The 13,217-nt window shown below is 39.6% G+C and overlaps 1 protein-coding gene across 1 annotated transcript in view; it reads left to right on the top strand.

Annotated features, from left to right (window-relative positions):
• The first annotated feature begins 515 nt into the window (after positions 1-515).
• LOC134660811 (anoctamin-8-like) overlaps positions 516-13,217 on the top strand; it is a 35,328-nt gene continuing 22,626 nt past the window's right edge. The window contains exons 1-6 of the mRNA XM_063516618.1: positions 516-938; positions 2,323-2,451; positions 9,383-9,512; positions 9,597-9,702; positions 10,078-10,216; positions 12,690-12,806. Of these exons, the coding sequence (XP_063372688.1) occupies positions 821-938; positions 2,323-2,451; positions 9,383-9,512; positions 9,597-9,702; positions 10,078-10,216; positions 12,690-12,806 (739 nt within the window). The 5' untranslated portion in view covers positions 516-820. The remainder of the gene's footprint in view (positions 939-2,322; positions 2,452-9,382; positions 9,513-9,596; positions 9,703-10,077; positions 10,217-12,689; positions 12,807-13,217) is intronic.

Below are 13,217 nucleotides of genomic sequence, written 5' to 3' on the forward strand. Positions count from 1 at the left end.
ATATACCAATCAAAAAAATTACACAGGTATGTCATATTCATCCAGAAGAGTACACTAATTTACATTAACAAGTGGCATATTATATTGTAAATAACAAATATATGCACTATACATTTTGATATGATTTTATTTTAGTAAACATAGAAGACATAGATAGGGAACAAAGAGAATATAAGCACTACGATAGGCAGTTGTTTTTGATATCTTCAAATTTGTTCATCATTTTGATTAACATTGTTTTAACATCGCTTTTAAATTGTCCGTCCATGTTTCAAATTTTTTCAATAAACCGCGAGTGACAATTTGAATTAACGTACGCAGGGCGCGCTCAGCGGAAAAAAAATCTTTTGGTTCGATGTACATTGCTGCTATTCTTAGCGCAATACTGCTCTTTGAGTGTTGCCCTACTTTAGTTTGCTTTACATTGCTACTGACAAGATTTGGTTGACGGACTATATAATATTTGTATTTAATACTTTTTTTAGTTATAGCAATACCTGTAAAGAAATAATGGCGGCCAAAAATCAATTTTGAATGTGACATGACAGTCGAGGTCGAGGTTGCGGAGTTTTGTCGCAAAACAAAGCGAGCGAGTAAATAATTTATCAAGTAAATAGAACACATAACAATTTTCGTGTTGAATCATTACGGTGGCATGACAATCGACTTTGTTTTATTATAATACTATTTGTTTTTCCGTGTTAAATCTTTCGATGGTGCATTTTCTATGTTAATCGATGATGTAAGAAACTGAAGGTCTCATTAGTGCGTACTTTGTTTTATTGTTTTGGTGTGGGTGACTTGTGAGTGAGTTTTCGAAATGGAGGGCGAGGATGGGGGGATGGGGAGCCCGGGAGACGATTACGAGAGCAGTTCCCACTCTACGCCTCAGGAACACAAGTCGTTCGCTGAATTCGCGAAAGATAAATTGGACAGTGGTAAGCGATTCCGGTACATAGAATTGTTTTTACCCCTTTCTTTCGCCGGTACGTTGTGTTAACGAGTTATTAGGTAATTGCCGATTGGATAAGATAGAATATATCTATGGCATTTGTTAGATGATTTGTTTCCTTTAAATAACTTATTATTGTATGTACATTATAATTATAGAAATTGTTGTAAGCCCCGTCTCCATATCGCGCGGCAAACCATCGAACATTGGCTCGCGCGGCAGCCGCGCGCAATGGATACCGGGCTGCCGCGCGAGCCAACTCGATGCGCCTGGTATCCATTGCGAGCGGCTGCTACGCGAGCCAATGTTCGATGGTTTGCCGTGCGATATGGAGACGGGGCTTAGAGAAGTTGTAACACGCGACTTACAAATGGCCCATTTAAAGCTGCTTATGACTACCACATTTAAAGAACACTGCTGGTCCACTATGAAACCGACTAGCCAGAGACAGAGAGGCATGGAAGGCAATGGAGGAGGCCTTTGTGTCAAAAGGATATTGTTTGTTTATTTGTTTGTTTATTTTATTTACAATTAGTACTAACAGTTAAACCTTACGTACTAATCGGTGTTGAGTTACTTAAGTCTAACATGCAGACAGGTACTCAATTAAGATGGATTAAATTACAATATATTACATGGGGGATAAAACTAATTACTATATATGTCGAGCCGACGGTTGTTGCAAACACATAAATAAATAAATATTGTATTAAATATTATTAACTGTATGTTTGATAATAACAGGCTTTGAAATTGAAATTGCAAATGACTACCACAAAAATATTATAAATGTGGCAAGAAATGCTGCGCTGCTATAGGAGTTTATAATCATCAATGGCGATACGGGACCCCACCCACAAGTGCCGCAACAAGCTTCTACAACAGATGATGTGACCAATGATGATGATGATAGTGTAGCAAAATGTGATGTTGACATAGGTTTAATCATAGAGGTACATAGGTAATAACAGAATAAATAAACTAATTAAAATTAAAACTAAACCTTAATCACTACATAGTATAAAACAAAGTCGCTTCCCTGTCTGTCTGTCTGGCTGTATGCTTAGATCTTTAAAAGTACGCAACGGATTTTGATGCGTTTTTTTTTATGGATAGAATGATTCAAGAGGAAGGTTTATGTATAATTTGTTAACCCGTTGTTAACCCTTATCTTATCTTATCTTATAAATAAAAAATGCTCCCCAGGTCACCTTCGTGCATTATGATGCCCAGAAGGCTGGCAGCGTTACCTTTTTGGATGGCTTAGCCTCTGGCCAGAGGTTTATAATTTGACAACTGAAAAGTAACAAATGCCACCTCAAGAGTTAATTAATCTGAGTTCTAATGCTTCCTTCATTTGTTGTAAACAGCTAGCAGGGAGCTCCGCCGCCGCCTCCCGATGGCGGGGCAACTGGGGGCTCATCTGATGCATCCCCGGCGCCTGCTGCTGCACTCTACCCCTACTCAGCACACTGATGTGGTGCTCATATTCCCTAAAGGTATGTTTTATTGACTTCTATTGCCAGGCGGCCTAGCCAAGGTGACAATCGCTTGCGCTTCGCCATCGAATCGCTTTGTGTCTCTATCCCTCTTCCATATTAGTGTAACAGTGACAGTTGCGTTTCGATCGCTACGGAGCGTTAGCGATTGGCATGTTGTCTACGGGGCCTGTTCACTTATAGTCATACCACTTAAATCTGATGGTAGATGAAATGGTTGCATGGTGGTTTTGTAGTGGAAGGACTAGAAGGCTGATACAATGCTAATTTCTGGCAGGACTAGTCTACCTAGCCCCTGTCACTAAAAGTAGGCGCCAGTCGTCGTGTTGCGGAAAATTGCCCGAACTACAATACCATCGCCCACAAACTGACAGTTCGTAAACCTTATTACAGAAGGCATAAGGTCCACCAATGGACAGTTAACCTGTCCTCTCCCAAAGGCTCAAATTTGGGCGAAAAAGGATAGGGCCATATGTACATACATTATTAAAGCAACTTTCATTTTAAGTCAATGCTTGTGGGACAGGACAGGTTAAGAGCGTTGCTGTTTGTACAATATGCCAATGTCTTCTGGCAACTCAAAAAATTTTCTAGCTAGTGTTTTATTTTAGTAAAATTATACAGCGACAGTGCCCTTAGATACCTACCTTTTGTAATACACAATTAAACCTATTTGTATAGTTTACCAATTTGTAGAGTTGACTGGCAGTTAGTTACCTACCTTTATTGAACACAAACAATAGTATAAAAGGGCATAATGGATTTAAATCTACTCTGGTATTGATGATACTACTAACTTTTGAACTTTAGGTTGTACTGGTACCTAGTTGTTCCATTTAACAACGCAATTGCCGTGTTCGTTAAACATTTAACTTGTAACTGTAAAATTCGAGTCAATGATATCTTTAAATTTTTCGCCTTACTTATTACAAAGACGTAAGGTGCAAAAGTGTAAACTTAATTATATTTGACGTCGACTGTACGATCTTTTAAAGCAGTCTGAAAAGTTTGCCTTTTCAGCATAATGCTTTAAAAGTTTGCCAAAGAGTACAGTTGCCAAACAATTTGTCGATCCAGTAATACAAAGCTAGTTTTAACCTTTTCCACGCCGTGTCAAACACAAAAGCTGTCACTCAGACGCCACATCATTGAAGTGTCAAAACTGAAGTTGAACTATGTATATGCACGTAGATCGATGTTGCTCTGTGGTCTGTGACCGATTAATCGGTCTTTTGCGTTGAACTTACGGTGCAGATATATCGGTCTTTGGTTTCCAAAAGGTTAATACATGAGATTACCTTGCGACTTTTGTTTCAACCCGTGGAGCGCCCCAGAATTACCGTAGTATGGAACTCCTATACATAGTTACCGGCATACGTGTCTTGGTAGGGCGCTCCACAGGTTAATATTTCTGGCATATATGTTAATATGGGTAAAATTAAAAATAATAAAATCTTAATACAGCCATTACAATGCATCATCTACAATTTCAAATACCTAACATATACTTAGGTAGAATGGAATTTATATCCTTACGGTTGAACTTTTCTTGGCACAGAACCAAACATAAGTGTAGGCGGCATGTTCAATTGGGTTATGCAATAAATTCAGCGCTAAGACCTAATAAAAACTTATGTCCTCTTACTTAACCACTGTTTGTGTCTATTGAGCGTAAATTTATGTAGGTATTTTTAGTGTACAGTAGTGCACATGGGAACATTTCGGTGGTGCAAATACTGCACACCAGTTACTGGCGTAATTCTTATTTTACGGAGATAATGTCAATGTGGAGAAAACCGGTGTTTTTTGCTGGAAAGACTTGACAGTCTATGACTATGACTATTAGGGCAAGATCTCTCGTAATTGTATATACGTACATACCTCTCTCATATACAGTCAGAAAGGAAGAGCTTCGCTGCTGCTTTACTGACCTAGTCGATTATGTGTATAAACTCAAGAATTACAAGCGACGAAAAACCTTGTAGACGGTCTTACCTGATATACCTCAGCTAAAATTTTGAACCGTTATAATGGTTCTAGCAAGTAGGAACTAGCTCTAACACTTTTGGGTAGGGTTTGCACGACGGATCCGAAATGTATGGGAAGATCCGCGGATCCGGATCCAGATCCGGATAATTTCATACATTCCGGATCCGGATTGCAAACCCTACTTTTGGGGTAAATTTAAGATGTCGAGAGGTTTAAGCCTAATGTTTATTTAATTTATTAGAGTTATCTGCCATATAATATAAGCCAACCTTTCTTTTTCTATAAATAAATGGATTTTTCCCTTTTGTTAGTCTGAATAGCTAAAAATGTTTTCGGGAATCGGTTTACAAAAACGTTTTCGTACCAAACATCGAAAATACCCTTTATAAAATACTCAATCATCATAAAGAAAGCACCCTGTCTGTTGTTCAAGCCACGTTTCTTTATCATTTATCATCTAGTAGCATCAAAGGGTAATCTAAATGTCAATGGCCTTACAGAGGCAGTTATGCAGACGTTCCATATAATTCACGGGTAACATCGTTGACACAATCAACTCACTCATTAATATGCCTTATTCCAAAGACATAAGATTTAATAACGCTCAGTTAAATGTGTTGTTTTTAGTACATAATTCAGCTGGGTTTCAGTCCACGCTTTGCCAGAAGGGCATTACTCCTACATTTGTTTTATGCGATACATTACAGAAAGCGGAGTATAGGGGTAACAGACTTTTCATCAGATAAAAACCGGCAATGAGCATATCGAGTACTACGGCTACTAAGGTGCTACAGTCACCTGCAATAATATGTTACTCTTCGAAAGCCGCAAAAATATGTGACACTCTCTTATGGCTCTACATATAAGCGTATGTAGGTGTCTAACAGTGGCGGCGCGTCAAACATGGATATGCAAGCCGGGGCTAATTTGGCTTACCTACATATTTCCTTTCCAACTCTGCTCAAATGTCCAAAAACAGGCAAGCCGGTGTTTTCAAAAGGGCATTCGCGGCTCATACCAATGATACCTATTCTCGGAACGTATGTTCGAATTCATTTGATATTTACCAGTCGCGTTGCGGAGAAGGAAAACAACGTGAGAAGATCGGACTAATCCCAATAAGGCCTAGATAAGGACTCCCAACATAATAAGGACTCTATACCTTTTGCTCAAGGTCAGACGGCACGGTATCAGTATAGTTGTCGTAAATATTTATATTACATGAGCTCGTCTAGTAAGATCTCACTATATAGATGATGATCAGAGCAATAATGACCAATGAAGCACGTAGTTTAATTTAGTTAATAATGGATATTAAATTAAACCCCTTTCCTGCTCTTACCTACTTAGTGGGTTGTGCTATCTGGGTCGCGACGTTAGGGTACGCAGCAAATGGAGTAAAACGTGAATACGTTAAGACGACCCGTATCCTGGACTAGAGTGGCATGATAAATCCAGGCTTAACTTAAATAATGGCTTTAATAAAACATGAAATGTTTGACGGACTGGAGGCTTTATTTTTTACGTATGGCGGGGTTGTTGGGCGGTAAAATGAATTGAAATGTGTGTAGAGATAAAATAGTTAACAGCTACATCTACATTTGCATCGGAATAAATTGGTGACTAAATATTAGCGTTATTCTTGCCGTGGTTATGACCCAAATCTGGTAAAAATATGTAGGTAGGTATAGTACTCCATTTAAAGTGCAGAAATATACAACCGTCTCACTATCGCTGCACTCCTAAACGCTTCGTCGGAAATCCGTCGCTGCGATGCAGTGGTGCGAATATAGGGCTGACTTTGGCAAAGTTGTGAAGGAAGTATTAGGGGTTGTGCACAAATCACGCGAGGTGTTTTCGGCTACTCTTTGACCCCCCCTCCCCCACATAACCTCACGTGTATTTTTTAGATTTTTTTTCATTCGACCTAATTTTTAAGTTACGCGCTCCAAAATTTCGTAAAATAAGATAATAGCGAGCTATTTTGAAGTGCGGAGTGAGATTTATGTTTAACGAGAGCGAGAAAGTAGTAATCATGATGTGGTAGGTACTTCATCTTAGTTTCGTTCACTGTAGAAAAATACACGTGAGTTCTTCTTATACCCCCCCCCCCCCTCCCCCAACGTGATCTTTCGTGATTTTTTCGTGACCCCCCTCCCCTAACGAACCTCGCGTGATTTGTGCACAAGCCCTTATCTGTGCTTGTTTAGTCTGAGGGCAAATACCTCCTAAGCTGCCATTTTTATAATAACTAAGTGTACAATACGAGTGGGATATATCAGAAGTGAGGACAGATGTAAGTAATGTACGCTATCCCTTTCTATTAAAATCTGTGATTTATTTTGAGAGAAACTTATTTTCAATGATTGCACTAGGTACAATATTGCTTTCAATCCGCCTGACTTAAAACCCAGTCTATTCCCAAGGCGCTCCACGCTCGGTATCTCGAAACGTTGCCTATAATGTATCATACATCTGCAATCTACACACGTAGGTATCTGAACTAGAATGCATCAATGAACTAGAATGAATCATGGAATGCTGTATTTTAGTTTTGACGCAATAACGTGTTATACAAGTTTTATTGTCAACAAAAATATGCTGCTACTATTTTGAATCAAATAGGTTCATCGATAAATTCCAGGAGATAAATGATATTGCCTAAGCCTTAGACCATAACCTTATCTATTTAGGCCCTAAGGCTTCTAGCCCTCTGTATGAGTTCAAATTTTATATAAAACGTTCAATTTACAAAAATTTGGTACCTAGTCCAACTTTGAGAATAATAATTACTTCATGTGCACAACAATGTTGTTGTGCAACATGAAGTAATTTTCCAGTCAACTATTTCTCAACCTCAAAGATTTCCCCAGGCGACGTCCCACAACATTAGTTCATGTGACTTGAACCACAATCACAATGAAATTCATGACTATTTTCCGAACTAGCTCCCCTAGTCTACAGCAGTCACAACACAACTTTGAATAGGTATCGGTGTCGATAGCGTGTTCCTGTTCGGTTGGTATTTGCTTAGTTCGATTCTCGACGTAGTTAATGTACCTATCCGATGCCATAACTTTAGTGCCAATTCTAACATTAGTCGTGATAAGCATCAGGGTTGATATTTCGGAGTAAGCAGTGCCATAGAATCTGAAATATTGTTACGCTAGATGCTAGTATAGAAGTAAATTTATCTTATTTGGTTGAATACGTAACGAAGACCTACTGTGTGTAATTGCATGAATTATATAGTAATTTAAATTGTATTTTTTCTTATTTACTCGTAACGCATGTTAATTATAAGATGGGTCCCATATTGGGATACCCTCCAGGATTTATATCTTCTCGAGGCAGAGGTGTAGGGTTGGAGCCGGTGTAGCTTTATTTGACGTTCATAAGCTCATTGTAATATGCCTACTTGAATAAACTATCTTTATCTTTTGCTGCGACACTTATTATCCATTCCCTATGGCCATAAAAAGTTATGATGTCGTGACATGGCTTCTAGGTTAATGGGTCCTTTACTGGACAAGTCACTTAACGACACGACCCTTACAATTTAAAATAGTAATTAATTAAAATTTTTGACGAGGGTTCAGATTGGAGCGAAATGCTTTCAGGGCTTTGATGAATCATCTATTGTGTGTGATATGCAATCATTGGGTCGATATCAATGGAGGTATAATCCATTTAAAAACCGGCCAAGTGCGAGTCGGACTCGCGCACGGAGGGTTCCGCACCATCAACAAAAAATAGAGCAAAAAAATCGTGTTTGTTGTATGAATATGAATATTTAAGGGGGGCTCTTAAATATTCATTTTATTTTATTTTTAGTATTTGTTGTTATAGCGGCAACAGAGATATAATATTGTGAAAATTTCAACTGTCTAACTATCGCGGTTCATAAGATGCCTGGTGACAGACGGACGTACGGACAGCGAAGTCTTAGTAATAGGGTCCCGTTTTTTACTCTTTGGGTACGGAACCCTAATTATTGATGGTATATACAGTCACCACACGGGATTGTTACGCCATTTAGAGTCCTGACTAAATTGGTTGTTCCATACTTACATTATGGAATGTCCAATATAGCTAGAACCCTAAATGGCGTAACAATCACGGAGCGTGACTGTACAGTATACCTACAGTCAGTAGCAGAAGTTGCTAAGCGGGCGAGGTGTTCAAAATGATCTTGACGCGACGTATTATTGTTAAAAGCATAAGAGCATGCCGAGGTTATTTTGAACACTTCGCCCGTTTAGCAACTTCTGCTGCTGACTGTACACCTAGTGTTTCTAAGTACTCTTGAGATGGGAATGAGTTTCTGTTTGATACTGCTAGCAGTGCTAGCATGTGTATGTAAAGTAATTGGTAACTAAGCTAAGTCTCATCTTGTCAAACAGCAACACTCTTAACTTTACATCGGTGGACCTTATTACCGAAGCAATAAGGTCCACAGTTACCAGTGTGGGCGATGGTACTGTACGTCGTTTTTGTCCATTTGGTGTTCAACATTGCGCCAGCAAAAAATGCTTGGCCAAACCATGATTGCCTTTTGCGAAAAGCCGTAAGAAATTGAAATTGCTACGTTCTACATATATCGCTTCCATTAAAATTATTGAAAACCTAATTACTGTCAAAAATTAACATAAAATGCATGGAATCTGGCTAAAATCGCAGGGAACCCTTTGGACCACAACCCCACACAGGAAAGCCGAATTACAACAATATTATGGGAATAACTAAATCCAGCAAAGTTGATGATGACTCTACAAAGCCAGTACTAAGCACATATACCATCACGCTCCGCGATTGTTGCGCCATTTAGAGTCCTAGCTAAATTGGTTGTTCAATACTTATGCTATAGAATTTCCAATTTAGCAAGAACCCTACATGGCATAACAACCCCGTGTGGTGACTGTACTTACACCTTGTTGCACAGGTCTACCAGACAGTATGCTGCTATGGTTGCTCCAAAAACTCCGCGGCAGCAGACCTCGCCTGCGTGTGTGTGTGCGCCAACACGCATCTTCAGGCTGCTCGGCCTTCTACATCACCGCGGACGACGACGTGTAAGTGTCTCGCTCCCTCCTAAACTATAACCAGACGTGTGATAAGGATAAAATTTCAATATTTTATAATTGGTTGTTCGGCAGGCTGTTACAAACGGCGGAAGAGGTGCACCTACCGAAGCTGCTGAAGCCGGAATTTGGGGGTGGTTACAAGGAGTTCACTGTCCGGGATATGCACTGCTTTCAAAAGGTAACATGTACTACTTTTAAGAGTTAAGTAATGAAAAAAGTCCCCTGTCCCTTTCTGTGGCGGCTTGTCTAAATTATTTTGATCCACAACTATTTCTTGTTGTTATTATGTCCGGTTAGCCAAAAGACAATAGTAGCATAATTTGTTAGAAGACATTGTAGACCACCTTTTGACACGCTTGGTAGACGACCCTCAAAAAAGCGTAACCATGGCAACGAGTGACAAGAAAAATTTGATTCACCCTTAAAGAAGTCGGGAACAAGTGTCAATAAAATAATGGAAACCTAGGTATCTTGGAGCCGAATTTCGTCATTTTGCTTATCAAAACATTTTCAAAGCAGCATGCACATAAGTTTTTTTTTTTTTCCCCATCAGGGATCTTCAGCGTCGGAACTCCTCAACTCACAAGAGCGAGGGGCTCTGGTGAAGCACGTCTTAGAGTCAGCCCGTGCTGAGCCGGGCGATGAACACGCACTGGAACCCGCGTTGACGCTGCGCCCTGGACAGAGCATTGGTAAGTGCACCTTGTTTGTAAAGCGTTAAGGTCGAGTTTAGCCCAACATTGGCACGATGGCGGTAGAACTCAACTCACAAGACCGAGTGCCTGTAGTGAAGCACATTTTGGAGTCGGCGCGCGCCGAACCGGGCGATGAACGCGCACTGGGACCGGCGTTTACAGAGCATTGGTAAGGTGGACCTTGTTGGTAAAGCGTTAAGGTTGAGTTTTGTTCAACAGGCGTATGTTGCCAATGAAAATCTTAATGGCTCCTCTACACGATGGGCCAGCGTCGGCCACTCCAAGGGACGCATTTATGCGTTAGAGGGAGCAAGTGATATTGCTATCTCATTCTACCGCATGGCTGCGTCCCTTGGAGTGGCCGGCGCTGGCCCATCGTGTAGAGGAGTCCTAAGAGCCTCTTCGCATTGGCGATTTGCGGGAGAGTTGCAAGCGAGGCGAGCGGGTTGAGAATTTGCCGCCTCGAGCGCGTAGCGATAGTGTAAAGTAAAACAAAGAAGGGTTATGTTATAGTACATTACATACTTAGGGAGGTGAATTCGTAAATGCTCCAAATCGCATAAATATGCGATTTGGGGCTTTACGAATTACCGCCCGTGGTTTGTCTAAACTTTTACGTCTTGCCTTGGCCAGGAAGTGAGATTTTCTTCTCGCGTAGCGAGACGTAAAGTCATTTGCTTGCTTGTATTCAGACTTTCAGACTCGGCAAAACCTTTGCAAAGTTTAGTAACGATAAGGTGCTCTGTGCTTGCTGATTGTCTTTAAAAAAGGTCACGGCCGGCTTCTACTTTATAGGGCAGTCATTACACTCCCTTGAAATAGAACACTTGAATATGAAATACTTTGGCAGAGTGCCAATCTAGAAGTTGTAAATTAGCATTTCTTAACATTCTCATTTGTACCCTTCTACGGGAAGCGTTATGATTATACCAGTCTAGTTTATATTGTTTTGATGTCAAAAAAAATTACCATGAGATTCGTATATAGGTCTATATTCCGTCACTGGTTCGAACGTAATATCAAATCTACTGACCTATTTCTGGTTTCCGTTTACTTTTCAAAATTTCTGCGATGTTTCCAATTAGGTCAAAAGTTCGAAAGTCGAACGGTATAAGGTCACGACTCTTACCTAACCAAACGAATTTAGGAAAATTGGTCATTAACAATATGAACATTTTGTTCGCGTTCTTTGATTGCGTGTTTTCCATCTTCCGTCTCAAAAGGTTATTTGTGATAGGTTAAATCTCAGTAGTCAAACACCCTTTTGTAGTTTTTAGTTAAGCAAACTAAGCTTTTGTTTTCTTAGGCCGGTGATTGATATTTCTATCGGAGCTTTATTGTTTGACTTGGCGTAATAGTCACGCATGGTTTTGTGATAAAAATCTAATGATTGTCAGGGGGGCTGTGAAATAGTAATAACAGTGTAAATATACTATTTACACCTTTTCCTTGTATACTAAGTCTTACGTAGTTATTTAAATAAAATAGGTCTGTGTAATATTTTCTAATGTCAACTGCATTCTAGGAGCCCAAGTCACAGGCATAGCCTAGTTTGGGATCCACCTGTGTTCACGTGTCTGTAAGATTGTTTTCTATTGTCAATAAATTATTCTTATTCTTTACTTTGTTATAGGAGTTGAAGTATTTTTTATTTTCAAATTTGTGGAAAAATATTGTTTTTACATATCTACGTTTTTACAATCGGCGGCCAAGCGTTATGCCATGTTGCGGGCACTTTTGCGATTTCTATATTTATTTAATGACATCATAAAGCTATAAATCCATTTAATTTCGAACCGGCTGTTTCCCTGTTTCCAAACTAAAGTAAACACGCTACGATTCTGCCTGAAATTTGTTTTAGATTTGAATGCTTCAAGTGTTAAAATTCGTTACGTTGACGAGATGAGTTGAAATTTCGTCGAGGCATTAAAAGGTTCTAACGACCAAGGATATTCATAAGTAATTTCAACTCTGTGTCTTAAGCTGTAAGATACGAATTGGTTTGGTTCTAAAATGTTCATTAAACAATACGAATATAGGTACTTTAGCTCAAGAGGCACTCTAAATGTTCTTGAAAAGTTACCTGCGTAGCTTTTTGACGGGAGGGTACTTATTATTTACACGCGGTATTGTAAGCCTACTTGAAGAAACTCTAACGACTTTTGTAAAGCGGGACATATTTTTTTCTCTCACTCTCGAATATAAAGAGTCAGCAGCAGAAGTTGCTAAGCGAGCGAGGTGTTCAAAATGATATTGACGCGACTTTATTGTTAAGAGAATAAGAGCGTGTCAAGGTAACTTTGAAGTCTTTGAACAACTTAGCAACTTCTGCTGCTGACTGAACTAGAGGATTTTCAGAAAAAAGTGTACCGTTGGTAGATTGATGTGTCCCAGAGGTGCGAGTTCGAATGTCGCTTAACAAGGTCAATTATTATGTATTTATTTATTTCAAAAACTGTGTTTGTTGCAGTGCCGGCGTGCGTATCCCGAGGTGTAGTGCAGGGAATGTTCCCGCTGCACGAGCGCGGAGCCCTAGAGAACCTGAGACGCAAATGGGTGAAAACTCTATTCGCGCCGCAGCCTTTAGGTGAGTCACTATTCAAAACTATGACCAATTAACATTGTACACCTTTTTAGGGTTCCGTAGCCAAATGGCAAAAAACGGAACCCTTATAGATTCGTCATGTCTGTCTGTCTGTCTGTCCGTCTGTCCGTCTGTCCGTCTGTCTGTCCGTCCGTATGTCACAGCCACTTTTCTCCGAAACTATAAGAACTATACTGTTGAAACTTGGTAAGTAGATGTATTCTGTGAACCGCATTAAGATTTTCACACAAAAATAGAAAAAAAAACAATAAATTTTTGGGGTTCCCCATACTTCGAACTGAAACTCAAAAATTTTTTTTTCATCAAACCCATACGTGTGGGGTATCTATGGATGGATAGGTCTTCAAAAATGATATTGAGGTTTCTAATATCATTTTTTTCTAAACTGAATAG

The sequence above is a fragment of the Cydia amplana genome, chromosome 2 (assembly GCF_948474715.1).
Source record: "Cydia amplana chromosome 2, ilCydAmpl1.1, whole genome shotgun sequence".
Taxonomy (NCBI): domain Eukaryota; kingdom Metazoa; phylum Arthropoda; class Insecta; order Lepidoptera; family Tortricidae; genus Cydia; species Cydia amplana.